The 18,065-nt window shown below is 35.1% G+C and overlaps 1 protein-coding gene across 1 annotated transcript in view; it reads left to right on the top strand.

Annotated features, from left to right (window-relative positions):
* The window catches only part of LOC142339673 (phosphorylase b kinase regulatory subunit beta-like), a 105,418-nt gene that overhangs the window by 19,663 nt on the left and 67,690 nt on the right, over nt 1–18,065 (top strand). Inside the window, exon 2 of the mRNA XM_075389891.1 lies at nt 16,195–16,360. Within this exon, the coding sequence (XP_075246006.1) occupies nt 16,195–16,360 (166 nt within the window). The remainder of the gene's footprint in view (nt 1–16,194; nt 16,361–18,065) is intronic.

Raw genomic sequence — 18,065 nt, forward strand, 5'->3', positions numbered from 1 at the left:
TGTCCTCTTGGCTTCCTAAGTAATTACTGGTACTTTATTAAGAAATTAAATCACCTCATTATTTCTTCGTTTTGTCGATTTGTTACCTAGTCTCATTAAAGACGAATCGCTTATGCTTTGTATTTAAGAAAAAGTAAGTTTGTGTAATTAAGTTTTTGTCTAATTGCATCTGGACTTTATTACTAGTTGCTCTATCGAGTTTTTGCCTTATAAATTGTGTTTTTTTTTGTTTTTGCTAAGCTTCTGTTTTTTTTGTTTTTTGTTCTCATAAGACGTTCAATCGATCATAGATATAGTTTTCAGAGAAAAGCTTATGTTTTTAATGGAATCGACACCTAGCACTTCTCTTCTGAGTTTTTGGTTTTTGCCCCTATTTGTCATTTTCATAGTCATAAATCTTTTTGTGATGACTTTTTGATGATTTTTGAATTTATTGGCTTTTATACGGGTTTTCTTAAAATTTTTGTGTTTTGGTTTTAATATATTTGTTCATATTTGTTGAGTTTTTCGAAACCAAATGTTTGCGATCATAAGAATTGCACTGCTGTTATGGTGAATTTTTTGAAAAAATGCTTTCACTGAAAAGTTGTTTCTTAAAGATTTTGTGTTTTTGCCTGATTTGTATGTTCTTTATTTCGCCTTAGAAAGTTTTCTAATTGCTGAGATGTCTCAGTCACTTCCAATTGAAGATAAGATCTTATTTTATTCTGTCAGTTTATAGCTAATAGTCTCAAAGTTCGTGATATTATTTGTTCTCAAAAATTTTAATTTTTAAACTTTTCAGTTTGTTTTTCTTTCTGTCAACTTCTTACTTTTTTTGCCATTGAGTGGTTCCATCCACTTTTGTTTCTTTTTCTCCTCTTTTAGCACATTCGCTTTAATAACAGATCCCATTGATTTTCAATTGTTGCCCAAGTGAATATATTTAATCTTTAGATTTCTTTTATCCAAATTAGTGTGTGTAATAATTCAATTAAAAAAAGCATAATCTTCAGATAATAGCTAATGATATTAATGGCTTCAATGCTTTGTCTTCGTAAATTCTTAGTAATTTTATGCGTTTTTTTGCATGTTTAGTCCGTTTCTAAGGCGTAATCTAAGCAACGACATGTCCTCTTGGCTTCCTAAGTAATTTCTGGTACTTTATTAAGAAACTAAAAGCTAATGGTGTTTAGGACTTTCAAAAGTGTCCGATTTAGAAAATAATGATGGATCTGTGAAGCTCACCTCATTATTTCTTCGTTTTGTCGATTTGTTACCTAGTCTCATCAAGGACGAATCGCTTATGCTTTGTAGTTAAGAAAAAGTAGATTTGTGTAATTAAATTTTTATCTGATTGTATTTGGACTATATTACTAGCTGCTTCATCGAGTTTTTGTCTGATAAAATGTTTATATTTGCTTTTACTAAGCTTTTGTGTTTATGTGTTTTGTTCTCATAAGACGTTCATTTGATGATTGATATAGTTATCAGAGAAAATCTTATGTTTTTAATGGCTTCGACACCTAGCACTTCTCTTCTGAGTTTTTGGTTTTTGCCCCTATTTGTCATTTTCATAGTCATAAATCTTTTTGTGATGACTTTTGGATAATTTTTGAATTTATTGGCTCTTATACGGGTTTTCTTAAAATTTCTGTGGTTTGGTTTTATTATTTTTGTTCATATTTGTTGAGTTTTTCGAAGCCAAATGGTTGCGATCATAAGAATTGCACTGCTGTTATAGTGAATTTTTTGAAAAATTGCTTTCACTGAAAAAATGTTTTTTAAAGATTTTGTGTTTTGGCCTGATTTGTATGTTCTTTAATTCGCCTTAGAAAGTTTTCTAATTGCTGAGATGTCTCATTCACTTCCAATTGACGATAAGATCTTATTTTTTTCTGTCAGTTTATAGCTAATAGTCTCAAAGTTCATGATAATTATTTATTCTCAGAAATTTTTAACTTTTCAGTTTGTTTTTCTTTCTATCAACTTCAAACTTTTTTCGCCATTGAGTGGTTCCATCCACTTTTGTTTCTTTTCCTTATTTAGCACATTCGCTTTAATAACAGATCCCAATGATTTTCAAATGTTGCCCAAGTGAACATATTTAATCTGCAGATTTCTTTTATCGAAATTAGTGTGTGTGATAATTGAAATAAAAAAGCATAATCTTCCGATTATAGCTTATTGATATTAATGGCTTCAATGCTTTGTCTTCGTAAATTCGTAGTGATTTTATGCGTTTTTCTGCATGTTTAGTCCGTTTCTAAGGCGTAATCTAAGCAACGACATGTCCTCTTGGCTTCCTAAGTAATTTCTGGTACCTTATTAAGAAACTAAAAGCTAATGGTGTTTAGGACTTTCAAAAGTGTCCGATTTAAAAAATAATTATGGATCTGTGAACCTCGCCTCTTTATTTCTTCGGTTTGTCGATTTGTTACCTAGTCTCATTAAGAACGAATCGCTTATGCTTTGTAGGTAAGAAAAAGTAGATTTGTGTAATTAAGTTTTTATCTGATTGCATCTGGACTTTATTACTAGTTGCTCTATCAAGTTTTTGCCATATAAATTGTTTTTTTTTGTTTTTGCTAAGCTTCTGTTTTTTTTTGTTTTTTGTTCTCATAAGACGTTCAATCGATCATAGATATAGTTTTCAGAGAAAAGCTTATGTTTTTAATGGCTTCGACACCTCGAACTTCTCTTCTGAGTTTTTGGTTTTTGCCCCTATTTGTCGTTTTCATAATCATTAAACTTTTTGTGATGACATTGATGACTTTTGAATTTATTGGCTTTGATACGGGTTTTCTTAAAAACTTTGTGGTTTGGTTTTAATATATTCGTTCATATTTGTTGAGTTTTTCGAAATTAAATGGTTGCGATCATAAGAATTCCATTGCTGTGGTAGTAAATTTTTTGAAAAATTGCTTTCACTGAAAAGTTGTTTTTTTAAAGAATTTGTTTTTGCCTGTTTTGTATGTTCTTTGTTTAACCTTAGAAAATTTTCTAATTGCTGAGATGTCTCATTCACCTCCAATTGAAGATAAGATCTGATTTTATTCTGTCAGTTTATAGCTAATAGTCTCAAAGTTCGTTATATTATTTGTTCTCAAAAATTTCAAATTTTAAACTTTTCAGTTTGTTTTTCTTTCTGTTAACTTCTAACTTTTTTCGCCATTGAGTGGCTCCATCCACTTTTGTTTCTTTTTCTCCTCTTTTAGCACATTCGCTTCAATAACAGATCCCAGTGTTTTTCAAATGCGGCCCAAGTAAACATGTTTAATCTTTAGGTTTCTTTTAATCAAAATAGTGTATGTAATAATTGAAATAAAAACCATAATCTTCAGATAATAGCTGATGATATTAATGGCTTCAATGCTTTGTCTTCGTAAATTGTTAGTGATTTTATGCATTTTTCTGCTTGTTTAGTACTTTTATATGGCTTAATCTAAGCAACGACATGTCCTCTTGGCTTCCTAAGAAATTTCTGGTACTTTTTTAAGAAATTAAAAGCTAATGGTGTTTAGGACTTTCGAAAGTGTCCGGTTTTAAAAATCATGATGAATTTGTGAACCTCACCTCAATATTTCTTCGTTTTGTCGACTTGTTACCTAGCCTCATTAAGGAAAAATCGCTTATGCTTTGTAGTTAAGAAAAAGTAAGTTTGTGTAGTTAAGTTTTTATCTGATTGTATTTGGACTTTATTATTAGTTGCTTTATCGAATTTTTGCCGTATAAAACGGTTTTTTTTGTTTTTGCTTAGTTTGTTGCTTGTTTTTTCGTGAGTGTTAGATCTCGTGAGTGCTCTGATGTGGGATTACATTATGTAATTCATTTAGTATATTGCGTTTGAATTTACTTTTTAGACATCTTTTGTAACATCTCTTCATTTGGTTGACAACTAAGTCAGAAGTGTAGATGAGCTCGGGTTGGAATGTTTTGTGCAAATGCACCTTACCGAGCCTCCTTGTTTTGTCTCTCTAATTCAATGCAATTCTAAGAACAAGTTAGCAAAGTTTCAAGATGTTTTAAATACACAAATTTGAACAAGTGTTGAAATTTTTCAATTACTCAATTTGTCTAAAATTTCCCAATAATCTAAAATTTATTATTTCCAAAAATTGATTCGTTTTGCTATTGTTGTAACTGTCGCACAGAGCTGCAATCCGCAGGTAATTTTGGCGTGATACAGTAACTGGTACCCTAGATTGCATTTGTATCCTACTAATAATAGGTCTATTAGTAGTAGTGTGTGACTGCCTATCCACAACTTGCTTGTGGTGCGGCGACCTTCTGTATCTACGCCTCGGTTAATGACATGCGGTCCCCGGGTTAGGGGGACCAGGAGGTGCATCGTCAACTTCAGGGGAAATGGTCAAGGTGGGCGGATTATTCTGTGCAGTGCGGTCGTGTATGACTGATGGAAATAAGTCCAGTCATTTAGCTACCTCTACTGGTCTTTCCATCAGGTCTTTAAATTTCAGGTCCGTGGTATTCTAACTGCAGTTGAAAATTTGGTTTACGTCATTTGCTTGATCACATTTGGGACAGCGGTTATCAGCATTGTTACAGATCCTACTCAAGTAAGAGTTTTGCAGAGGACAGTATCCGGTTCTCAGTTGCGCTAGTCGGTTACGTGCATTTCGTGGCAACGTTAGTTCTTCTTCTGGGGGAGGTGTACCTAGTTGCTTGCTGTATTTGTTCAACTGGTTATGGACTATGTGTCGGTGGATACTTTAGAGCGCATTTTTGTACTCTTTGCCATTTAATTGCTCTTTATTGTTTGTGTGTTGCTTCACGCGGTCACTCTAAGTAGCATTTAAGTTTCGGTCTCATGGGACGAAGACTGGTCGAAGAGGTTTTTTCCTGATCAGCACGGTGGTTTTGATAAATGCCTGCTAAAAGTTGCTCTGCTAACATTTCAGTGTGAGCTTTGGCAGGCAGCATTTTACCATCATTGTGTAAGTCATTATTTTAAGACATTTTTCACACAGCAAGTAATTGTGCGAAGAGCAATGTTTTGTTGCGTTTGCAGATAGATAGTTGCTGTTTGTTTTGCTGATTGTGGAATCCCAAATAGGAGCACCGTAGTTCAGGACGCTTCGACCAATAGCTTTGTAAGTCACTGAGAGTGTCTCGTTTGTGCATCCCCAGTCGCTGCCAGCAATCTTTTCAGTATGTTTATGCGGTTTTGTAATTTTTCTTTGGTGCTTCTTAAATGGTCTCCAAAATTGAGCTTACTATCGAAGGTAACGCCCAGTATTAAACTTCGGACATAACTGGTTTTGGTGAATTGTTGATAGAGAGGTGTGGTGTCAAACTTGGCCTCCTTGCTCTAGGTTATGAACACAGTTGCACTAGATTTTTCAGCTGATAACTTCTTAAAACAAGCCAGTCATGTGAAGTATTTAGGCTTGGAGTTATCATTTCACATAAACTTTCAACCTATGGGTGAGATGCAGATAAATTTATATCATCAGCGTACGACGTGATGTTTATATCTTTCTGGGGTATAGGAAGCTTTCTCATGAGGATTTTTAAGAGAATTGGCGATAGTACACCCCGTTTAGAGGTCACCCTGTCTGACTTTTTTCTACTTTGAAGCGACCCGTTTTTTAGCCGTGTTCGGTAGTGGTGTCTTGAGTATGTCTCTTAGTTGTAGGTTGTGATCAACCGTGTCGAAAATGGCGGTGAGGTCTAAGGCTACTAGTAGAGTTCGGTTGCAAGGTTCCTTTTGATTAAGGACTTTTTGTATGTTGTTGATGACAATGTTGAGAGCTCTAGTTGTAGAGTGCCCAGCTCTAAAGCCATGCTGATGTTCTAGTGGATATTCTATAATGTCACTCAGAAGGTGTTTTTCTGTTACTTTTGCAAAGGGGGGTAGGAGTGTAATTGGTTTGAATCTTTTAGATTCGTCTATGGATGTTGCAGCCTTGTGTAGGGGTATAACCCGGCCAACTTTCCAGATGTTGAGGATTTTTGCACTGTTTACAGAAAGCTTTATGGTGTCAGTGACATATCTCAGAGCTATGGGGCCTAGATGTTGTAAGTGGATTGTTGCTATTCTATCTGGGTCCGGCGCCTTACTTTTCTTTGTGTCTCTTATAGCTTCTTTCACTGTGTTACACTTAAACATTTTGCCCTCCTTTTCCAGTTTATTTTTTTTTTCATAGATTATTTCTTTTCAGTCTTTAATTATTCTCGTGGTGTGGAGTGTGTTGTTGGTTAAACTTGTTGGCGCATTTCCTTGGATCATGGTGAGTAATTTTCTTAGCGTCAAAGTATATAGCTCTTTGCGGGTGGTTTATCGTTACTTGATGAAAGTCTTTTCACTATGCTCCAGAGCTTAGAGCAGTTACCTCTGTGAGTGAGTGTTTGTAAAAACTGAAATCACTTTTTGCGCTTATGACTTTGAACTTTTTTATTTCATGGTTTACACGCGTTGTTTTGGATCTTTTCATTGAATTTTATCTCTTTTCAGAAAGCTTTACTGCTTCACTGGGAAAATTTGCTGCCACTTTTTTTAATTCCTCTTTGTGGGATTTGCCTGCCAGCCGCTGCGTTTATGGCTTTCCTTAAGGTCCTTTTCGCGTGGTAGACATTTGTTGGCCTTCTTTGTTTCCTCGGTTTCAATTCAATGTCGTCCTTAAAACTTGCGCAGTCAGCTTTGAAGAGGTTGATGAAATTTCTTTGTGTTGTATGTGTGATGAGGCCACATGTGATGGATAGAACTATTGGTAAATGGTGTGATTCTAATGCGTACTCCGTCCACGAGTTGATGTTCATTGCTAACCTAGAGCTCGCGAGACTGATATTCGGCGAGTTTTCACAAGAATCAGTTGCTCTTGTGCTGGCTTTTTCGTTGAGTACTTCATGATTATAGAGGTCTATTTCACTTGCAATATTGTTTCTTTTTGTGTCTTCCGAGTGCCGGGGAGGGCCCTGTGCATAAATCACAGTCAATGCATTCTTTTAACTCTATTAGTTTACTGATTGATGTCTTGTATCCTGCATCATAGCTAGGCCAAGGCGGTATGTAGGTGTTCACTGGTTTGATATTATTACCACCTGCGGAGAGTTCTATGGCTTGGACTTCTAGGTGTTTGTCAGAATATTTGAGGTTAAGTTCTTGAAACAGAATTGTGTCGTTAATGATAAAAGCTACCCCTCCACCCTTGCCTCTTTCTTCGGGCCTATTTTCTTGGATTATGAAGTAGCCAGGCGGGCTTTTGGTGGTGGATTTTTCATTGAGGTTGTCTCCTGGATGGCAGCTTTTTGCATGTTGTTTTTTTGCATCCAGTATATGATCTTGTCTATTTTTTTGTTTGAGACCATAACAATTCAGTTGGAGAATATTCAGATGCGCACTGTTTACAGAAAGCTTTATGGTGTCAGTGAGATATCTCAGTGCTTTGGGGCCTAGATGTTGTTAGTAGATTGTTGCTATTCTATCTGGGTCCGGCGCCTTACTTTTCTTTGTGTCTCTTATAGCTTCTTTCTCTGTGTTACACTTAAACATTTTGCCCTCCTTTTCCAGTTTCCTTTTTTTTCGTAGATTATTTCTTTTCTTTTCTGTCTTTCATTATTCTCGTGGTGTGGAGTGTGTTGTTGTTTAAACTTGTTGGCGCATTTCCTTGGATCATGGTGAGGAGTAGTTTTCTTAGCGTCAAAGTATATGGCTCTCTTTGCGGGTGGTTTATCGCTACTTGATGAAAGTCCTTTCACTATGCTCCAGAGCTTAGAGCAGTTACCTCTGTGAGTGTTTGTACAAACTGAATTCACTTTTTGAGCTTATGACTTTGAACTTTTTTATTTCGTGGTTTATTCGCGTTGTTTTGGATCTTTTCTTTGAATTTTATCGCTTTTCAGAAAGCTTTACTGCTTCACTTGGAAAAGTTGCTACCACTCTTTTAATTCTTCTTTGTGGGATATGCCTGCCAGCCGCTGCGTTTATAGCTTTCCCTAAGGTCCTTTTCGCGTGGTAGACATTTGTTGGCCTTCTTTGTTTCCTCGGTTTCAATTCAATGTCGTCCTTAAAACTTGCGCAGTCAGCTTTGAAGTTCTTTATGAAAGTTCTTTGTGTTGTGTGTGATGAGGCCACAAGTGTTGGATAGAACTATTGGTAAATGGTGTGATTCTAATGCGTACTCCGTGCACGAGTTGATGTCCATTGCTAACCTAGAGCTCGCGAGACTGATGTTCGGCGAGTTTTTACAAGAATCAGTTGCTCTTGTGCTGGCTTTTTCGTTGAGTACTTCATGATTATAGAGGTCTATTTCACTTGCAATATTCTTTCTTTTTGTGTCTTCCGGTAATTTTGAGTGCCGTGGAGGGCCATGTGCATAAATCACAGACAATAATGCATTCTTCTAACTCAATTAGTTTACTGCTTGATGTCTTGTATCCTGCATCACAGCTAGATGAAGGTGGTATGTAGGTGTTCACTGGTTTGATATTATTACCACCTGCGGAGAGTTCTATGGCTTGGACTTCTAGGTGTTTGTCAGAATATTTGAGGTTAAGTTCTTGAAACAGAATTGTGTCCTTAATGATAAAAGCTACCCCTCCACCCTTGCCTCTTTCTTCGGGCCTATTTTCTTGGATTATGAAGTAGCCAGGCGGGCTTTTGGTGGTGGATTTTTCATTGAGGTTGTCTCCTGGATGGCAGCTTTTTGCATGTTGTTTTTTTGCATCCAGTATATGATCTTTTCTATTTTTTTGTTTGAGACCATAACAATTCAGTTGGAGAATATTCAGATGCGCACTGTTTACAGAAAGCTTTATGGTGTCAGTGAGATATCTCAGTGCTTTGGGGCCTAGATGTTGTTAGTAGATTGTTGCTATTCTATCTGGGTCCGGCGCCTTACTTTTCTTTGTGTCTCTTATAGCTTCTTTCTCTGTGTTACACTTAAACATTTTGCCCTCCTTTTCCAGTTTCCTTTTTTTTCGTAGATTATTTCTTTTCTTTTCTGTCTTTCATTATTCTCGTGGTGTGGAGTGTGTTGTTGTTTAAACTTGTTGGCGCATTTCCTTGGATCATGGTGAGGAGTAGTTTTCTTAGCGTCAAAGTATATGGCTCTCTTTGCGGGTGGTTTATCGCTACTTGATGAAAGTCCTTTCACTATGCTCCAGAGCTTAGAGCAGTTACCTCTGTGAGTGTTTGTACAAACTGAATTCACTTTTTGAGCTTATGACTTTGAACTTTTTTATTTCGTGGTTTATTCGCGTTGTTTTGGATCTTTTCTTTGAATTTTATCGCTTTTCAGAAAGCTTTACTGCTTCACTTGGAAAAGTTGCTACTACTCTTTTAATTCTTCTTTGTGGGATATGCCTGCCAGCCGCTGCGTTTATAGCTTTCCCTAAGGTCCTTTTCGCGTGGTAGACATTTGTTGGCCTTCTTTGTTTCCTCGGTTTCAATTCAATGTCGTCCTTAAAACTTGCGCAGTCAGCTTTGAAGTTCTTTATGAAAGTTCTTTGTGTTGTGTGTGATGAGGCCACAAGTGTTGGATAGAACTATTGGTAAATGGGGTGATTCTAATGCGTACTCCGTGCACGAGTTGATGTCTATTGCTAACCTAGAGCTCGCGAGACTGATGTTCGGCGAGTTTTTACAAGAATCAGTTGCTCTTGTGCTGGCTTTTTCGTTGAGTACTTCATGATTATAGAGGTCTATTTCACTTGCAATATTCTTTCTTTTTGTGTCTTCCGGTAATTTTGAGTGCCGTGGAGGGCCATGTGCATAAATCACAGACAATAATGCATTCTTCTAACTCAATTAGTTTACTGCTTGATGTCTTGTATCCTGCATCACAGCTAGATGAAGGTGGTATGTAGGTGTTCACTGGTTTGATATTATTACCACCTGCGGAGAGTTCTATGGCTTGGACTTCTAGGTGTTTGTCAGAATATTTGAGGTTAAGTTCTTGAAACAGAATTGTGTCCTTAATGATAAAAGCTACCCCTCCACCCTTGCCTCTTTCTTCGGGCCTATTTTCTTGGATTATGAAGTAGCCAGGCTTTTGATGGTGGATTTTTCATTGAGGTTGTCTCCTGGATGGCAGCTTTTTGCATGTTATTTTTTTTGCATCCAGTATATGATCTTGTCTATTTTTTGTTTGAGACCATAACAATTCAGTTGGAGAATATTCAGATGTGGGTGTTGTCGTGAGTGGGGAAACTTTGCCTTGTATTTGCTTTTATTGTCTTTCAACAAGAGCAGCGCTTACAGTGGAACTTGTTTTTCGATTGCTGAATGGACTGTAAGTTGGTGCAATTCAGATTTGCCCATCCTCCGCGGCCGCACATTACAGGGCCTCCTTGTTTTGCCTATCTAATTTATTTCAATACTAAGAATAGAAGTTAGCAGAGTTTCAAGATTTTTTTAAAAAAAACAATAATTTTAGAGTTGAAATTTTTCATTTACCCATTTTCGCTAATAATTTCTCCATAATCTAGCATTTATCATTTCCTGAAATTTATTCGTTTAGCTTGTTTTCTGGCTCGGTACATGTGCATCTAAACGTCAGAAATTTTTCTATCGATATTATAGAAATTTATCGCCAATAAAATTTATGCAGCTGGTACTACGAAGCCATTTTGTGATGAATGAAATGCGGGAAAGTTCTCCTTTTATTGGAGTTTGATTTTTATGATCTATTATTTGCTAAGCGTTTATTTTATGCTCTGTTTATTTTCGCTTTTTTCTGGAACGCTATAGACTCCTTTAGGAGATGTAGGAATGTTCTGAAGAAATGAGAATTTAATATATAGCTTAGATACGAAAGCAATCAACGATGAAAGCGAGTTCACAGATAAGAAATGGCTCTAAGACCTATAGAATTAAAACCAAGCTATATCAAAACAAGGAGGCTCGGTAATGCGAGACCACAAATGTCCAGACCTATCGGATTTGCAATCTTTGCTCAACTTTTTTGTCAACTGGAAGCCTAGAAAGAGTTTGTTCCATTTTCTATTAATAAAGTTGATGAAATCACTAACTCTAGATATCTCTTAAACAACGTAAATTGTGAAATGTAGATATGCATCTGTCAACCCTGTCAACGACACATTTGAAGACGTAACATTCCATTTTTAATCGGAACCTACATAAAGAGAAAACTTGAGAGAAACATTGAGACGAAAGATGAGTTCCAAAATCTTGCAACTCAATACATGCGAAGCAATACATCAACAACAAAATTGTTCCGTTTTTCTCCGCCTGCTAAAATTAGCAAATTTATAGTTCAAACTATATCGAAGGAAAAGAAGAAAACGCCATTCTTACCAGATATCCCACTATCAACTCTCCCTATTTTTTACTGGATGGCACGCGAACAAGGAAAAGTATAAATACGATTAAATATCTTGCATAACAAATCGAAGCTGCAAAGCATTTTTAAAAAGTTTCAACTGTACGGCGTTTACGTTTCGGCGTTTTGAAAATGGCCATTGCAATAAGACTTTACTGCACATTTAATCAGAGTGCCGATTGAAATAGGACAATCTTTTCTCGTTCTGTATTTTGATGTCTCTACTACAGTATAATAGAACAACAAACATTTATTTATAAGTTTGTCTGCAGTCGTTCTGTCTCCTGAGTTTTCGAATCAGTTGGAAGACCAAATTTTGAATAATTTAAGAACTAACAATTATTTTGAAGAAGACATAAAAAAATGAAATTAAATTGAAGAAAAAATTTGTGATGTTGGAGTTCAACAAAATTGTGAGAATATGATAAACTCGAGAATGACTGCTAAAAAGAATAGCCAAAATCAACCGGAGGTTGTCAACACTGTAGATTTCAATAACTTCAAGTATAGTTTGGCAGCCACTAAAATACCTTTAAGTTAAAGGTAATTTAGTACAAGTAGAAGCTTTGCAAAAATGACTAAATTGTACTAAAAATAACCCAAAAGGTGAAGGAATGCATTGCTAATGTTTAGAAAAGTCTAATCCCCGGTAACTCCTCGAAAACGATGAACTTTGAAAAAATTCTTCAAGTAACACTTATATACTTTCAGTGAGGTTTATAATAATACCACTCGATTTCTACGTGGTAAAAGTTAAAATAAAATATTTAAAAAAATAAAATTTAAGATAATGAAATTTAAGAAAGGAGTAAAGAATTAGCGAAAATCAACCGGAGTTTTGCAAAACTGTAATTTTCATTGACTTTCAGAACAGTTTGGCAGCCACCAAACACCCTCAAGTTGAAGGTAATTTGGTACTGGTAAAAGCTTTAAAAAATAACAAATATGTACGAGAAATAACCACCCAAAATGTGAAGGCAATTTATTGCCAATGTTCAGGAAACTCTAATCCCCGATAACTCCTCGAAAAAAATGAACTTTGGAAAATCCTCCAAATAATAATAATCTACTCGCAGTGAGGTTTCTAATAATACCATTGGATTTTGACGTGGTAAATTTAAAAAAAATAAAATAAAAATAATGAAAGTTAAGAAGGAAGTAAAACACGGGAGGTTTGCAACACTAAATTTCAATTACTTCCAGAATGGTTTGGCAGCCACTAAAACACTTTCAAAAACATTGAGGGTAATTTGGTACTGTTAAAGGCTTCGCAAAAATAAGTAAATTGTACCAAAAATAACCCAAAATGTGAAGGAATGTATTGTTAATGTTCAGAAAACTCCTTTAAGTAATATTAATTTACTGTCAGTGGGGTTTCTATTATTACCACTCAATTTTGACGTGAAATATATCGACCGGCCAAAATTGACTGAATAGTAATATCCCAGTTCAGAATGTAGTACTCTTTACCAATTTGTATCGGAACATCTAAAAGTTACCTTCAAATTTTTTGGTAATTTTTTTGAATTTTTTGATCCACTTAGTAGCATTGAAAACGAAAAGTAAAACAATGTGAGATTGACATTTGTTGCCAGGGTTGTTCTGGTTTTTTTTGGGGTCTGGACAATGCAGATGAACGGTTGGAGCATTAATCTCGTATTGCCTATTCAACTTGCATTTTTTTAACTTGCTAGATTTTTCAAATAATTCTTTTTAATTAATTCTTAAATGGCGATGTTTTACGGAGCTTTTGTTTTATTTTGATAATGACAGCTTGTGGCTATGTTTACAATCCAACTTTTCCTTGATCTGGAGTTAAATGAACTCTCAACCCTCCGTACTAGACTGAAAAAAGCGTTTCAAGATTATTTTTCTTGGCTGCGTAGATGCGCGCGATCCTTGTGGTAGTTACTTTTTTGTATATTTGTGCTTTTGTCATGCTGTCTGGCTTTTTCTTTTGCCAGATGAAGACGAAAGTGACCATATCAGCGTTGGTAAGGGAATCTACCGTCAATTTGTGTTCTCTACTGGTTATAGTTTCAATCTACTGATTATTTTCTGGGCAAAGTGGTGAAGGGTCTGTGCCCCTTGAATCCACGAGTAGATTGGACCCTCCCCTGTTTTCTTGGACATTTTGATTAATTTTACCTACACAGACCTCTAGAATTTAAATACACATCTTTTTATATACATATATGGGATGATGAAGTTAAAAATCTCAATGACTTGTTGCGAGAACGACTGTTTGTTTATAAGAATTGCTTTGACTTGGTCTGTCTTTAATTGCCAACAAATGGGTGCTCCATGACCGCAACAATTCATACTCGAACGGAAGTCCCATGATTATATAATTGATATTTAAGGTCACAAATTAATTTGGATTGCATTATTCGAAGAAAAATTTGCAAGTGGTTTGGTTCAGAGAAAGACTGCTGATAAATGTGACTGCATGAATCCTCAGGTCTTTACCGTCATGCTCAAAGCACCTGTGTTTTGGATAATGTGATGCGCTCAATTAAGTGGTGACTGATTTGAAAAGTCATACGATTAATTTATTAATAGCCGCCAGCCGGTTATTATAGCGCTCCTTTTTTACAATTCAAAGAATTTGAATTGTATTGGCGCTGTTTTTTTACTTCTCGAAAAGGACTATTGGTTTTCTTAAGGTTTTTTTTAAACCGGAAGTACTATTTGTTCAGGTGGCGCTTTGACCTAATAGTGAAAGTGAGTAAAATTGCCGTGTGAACTAACTTTTTCTGAGCGAGAGAAGTTTTTTGTTCATGCGCTGCGTTCAGGGAATGACTTTTTGACTTTGAAAAGAGCTTTTGAGAGATTGGTGCATATAGATGAGAGTTTTTAGCCGTGTTTTCGTCCATTTGGCCAAAATTTTTAACTTGTTTTTTTAGAAGTAAATTTTGATCGTGATCGGAGTCGCTTGAATATTTAACCATCTGAAATTGATACCACAATGGTTCTGAGAGCTTAATAAAGCGCAAAATTGTCCCATATTTCTCAATTTTTGGTCAATTTTGGCCTTTTTCATCAATTTCTCCTTTTTGGCTCTTTGAGCGGAATTTTTCAAACCAAACTAGTAATTATCTCAACGTCTTGTTGCTAATTGAATTGTTTTTAACGATAGCTCTTTAAAATTCAGTGAAAATTTTCTATCATATTTTGAACATTTTTAAAATTGTTTTATTGTTTTGCAATTGAGCTGAGACAGGCAGATGGCTATGTAACGTCCCTAAAGCTCGTTTGCCTAATAACAAAAAAAATACATGTTAATCTCAATTTTTTTTGAAGTGTTAGTTTTTTAAACCTTTTTGACGATGTATGTATTCTCCACATTCTAGCATGATTCTTTCAAACTTTCTCCCTTCACCTATAGCTTATGGTTGTCGTCGCCTTGCCTTAAGTAAATTTTTAAATTATTGATTTGAAGTAACATTTTTTGTCTTTCCTTTGAACTTTTTAAAGTTTTTGAATTTTGAAGTTTTTTTGCAATTGATTTTGTTGAACATAATATGAAACTGCGGTTTTGCTAACTTCATATTAACACATTTTGAACAACTCTATTTTTCTGTGAATGTTCTTAGGACTTTGTTTTGATAACATACGAAATTTTGCCTTAGAAAATTGTTCTGTCTCTTCAAGTCTTTTTCATGAATAATTTCATTTTGATGAGTTTTTGGTCATTGTTTAGTTTTTTCGCGGTCATTGTGATTTAAAGCGCAACTGATGTTTAGTTAAAGCGACAAATTTTATTTCGTTTCCAATTGATCTTTGTTGTAAAATAGTGCTTCGATTTAGAGAATTTACGGAAAATGATAAAGATGAGAACTTTGTAAAAAATTTTGACCTTTTCTGGCAGTATTCAAATTTTTTATCCAAAATAAGGTTTTTGTAGCCTAACATGGCTCGAGTTTTGCTGCTCGCGTACTTTGATGTTTACAATTGCGTACAAAAAATTTGGCTTAGTTTCTATAAAGTACTAATATAGTTTTTGTTCTGTTGGTTTCATGGGCTATCTTTTTTATGACTGATTTTTTTTTGTTTCTTGTGGTCACTTTAAGGGCAACCAGTTGATTAAAAGATAATTTTTTCGCAAAGAGGACTCTTCGAGTCGTTTCCTGAAATCTTCCGGCTATGTTTTTTTAAGATCTGTTCACACATTTTCGTGATTTTTCAAGTCAAATTGGAGTAGTGATTTTGGTCACGCCGAAACAGGAAGTGGAGCAAAAAAGCGATTGATTTTGCGGCATGAAATGTTTTGACTCTAATATTTGAGAGAGACAGCGGTGTTTTAACAAAAATTTGTTTTCTTGCTAGTGGTTTATTGTTCACATGCGGCAATTGCACTTTGATTTTTACTGTTTTTTTTTTCGGTTTTTTGGATCGGTTTTTTTTCTCAATGGTTTTCCCAATCCATTCATAATTCTTCCTATGCCTAGTTTTTTGTCAGAATCAAGTTTACTTTTCTCGCTAGTGGTTTTTTGTTCTCCCTAGCGGCATTTTCTTTTCACTAGTTTTTTCTCTTTCAATCCCAATCTTGGTTATGGGAATCAACGGTGGCTATTTTCCGGCAATCTGCCGAGTATGTTATAGAAAATGGATGGAGAATTAGAAGTAGATTTAATTCCTGTAATTAATGCAGACCCTGATTACCCTGAAAATTGAAATTAGATATTGCCTCATTTTCCAGACACATTGAAGAATAACGCGTGTCTTCTCGTTTACAATAACGAATGAGTCTATCCACTTACTGTATTTGGTTGTCTCAATTAAACAGAGTTTTACTGAGCAATTAGAATATAAAATCTCATTGACTTGTTTATATTGTGGACAGGGGTCAAGGACAGCCACAAGAAACATTTTTATTGCGTCCACTAGATCAATATTGTTCTATCAGGTCGTGTTGCACACGTTAGGGAGAACATCTACTGTGCTACTGCAGTGTGGGCTCTTGGACAGGCATACAAATTGGTGGACAATGATGGAGGTCGCACTCATGAGTTGGAACATAGTGCTATCAAATGTCTACGTGGTATTCTATTCTGCTGGATGAGTCAGTACAGGTATCTTTGCTAATGCTCAATTAAAGCTGATACAGTTTTAAAAATTTTTAAATGCTCTCATGCAAAGTTTATTATAGCGCTCCTAATTTTTTACAGTTCAAAGAATTTCAATTGCATTGGGGCGCTGTCTTTTTATTAAGGACTCGAAGAGGAGTATTGAAGCAGTCCTTTTTACGACTCGAAGAGGAGTGTTGGAGAAGTCCTTTTTTTAATCAATTTTATTGGAGTGAATTTGGGAGCGGGAAATGAAACACGTGAAAAAATTTGGAGTGATTTTGTTGCTGAACAAAATTAAGTGTGGAGCGAAAAGAGAGTGGTTTTTGTTCATATCGCTGTTTTTTAGAGAGCGAGAAATTGAGGTGTGAAAAAAAATTCTGTAAGCGAGCGAAATTTTTGTTCACGTGCGGCATTTTAAAGCAGATTTTTTCTCATTTTTTTGTTAAGAGGTTTGGTTATGATTTTGTTTAATTTTTAGGCTAGGTTTGGTAGTGGTTTGAAGGTTTCTGAAAATTTAAATAATTTTTATGCTAAATCGGATGGTTTTCATGTATTTTTCTGATTTTTGGGCTAATTTTTACGATTTTTTTCACTAATGTTTTGCTTTACTGCCTCAAATGGGTATTGAAAAGACTTCTATTACTTGAGCTGTTTTTAGTTAACACGTGGTTACAGTTTTGTTCTTATTAAGCGTTTTTTTAATGAGAAATATGTCAAAAATGGCGACAATTGGAACTATTTTTCTTAATTTTTTGCAGTTTTTCGGTTTTTTTCTGTTCTTTAGACAAGTTTTTTAACTTATTATGACTTGCCTATTGTTTTGCGAGGATCTGAATACCCTATTGACTGAAAAGAATTTTTGTTTGGATTTACATGCTTTTGTATTAAGCAATATATTAACTTTTTCCAGTTTTTTAGTCAAAGTTGTTTGTAAGCGCTTATTTTTTCATGATTTGGCTTCAAGCATTTTAAAAAATCTCATAAGTGGTTTTAGTAGGTACTATATGTGCTGATGAAGTAATTGTCGCAGATATAATTTTTTCGGGGTCTCAATTTATGACAGAGTTTGATCAGATTTTGTCATATTTTAATAGATTTGATTTTTTTATGGTTTTATTTCAAGATAATCCTAAGTTATTGGGGGCACGTTTTGTCTGATGTGTAATTGGTTGGCATTTAAGTGGATTTTCACTTCGAGTCGCTTCCGGAATTCTTCAGGCTATGTTTTTATAATTCAAAGAATTTGAATTGTTTTGGGACGCCGTCATTTTTTTAAGATCTTTTCACACATTTTCATAATATTTGCAGTCAAATTGGAGTAGTAATTTTGGTCACGCCGAAACAGAAATCGAGCAAAAAAGCGAGTGGTTTTGCGGCGTAATATTTTATCACTTTATTTTTAAAGTAGACTGAGAAAACGTTGTTTGAATAAAAGTTCGCTTTCTCGCTAATGGTGTTTTTGTTCACATGCGGCAATTTCACTTAGTCACGCCGAAACAGGAAGTGGAGCCAAAAAGCGGGTGGTTTTGTGGCGTGAAATATTTTTGCTGTTATGTTAAAGTAGAGTGAGAAAACGGTCTTTGAACAAAAGTTCGATTTCTCGCTAATGGTGTTTTTTGTTCACATGCGGCAATTTTACTTTGATTTTTACTGTTTTTCGATTTTTTGGAGTGGATGTTTTTCTAAATGGTCTTCCGAATTCATTCAT

The sequence above is a fragment of the Convolutriloba macropyga genome, chromosome 5, assembly GCF_964194025.1.
Source record: "Convolutriloba macropyga chromosome 5, txConMacr16.3, whole genome shotgun sequence".
Lineage (NCBI taxonomy): Eukaryota > Metazoa > Xenacoelomorpha > Acoela > Convolutidae > Convolutriloba > Convolutriloba macropyga.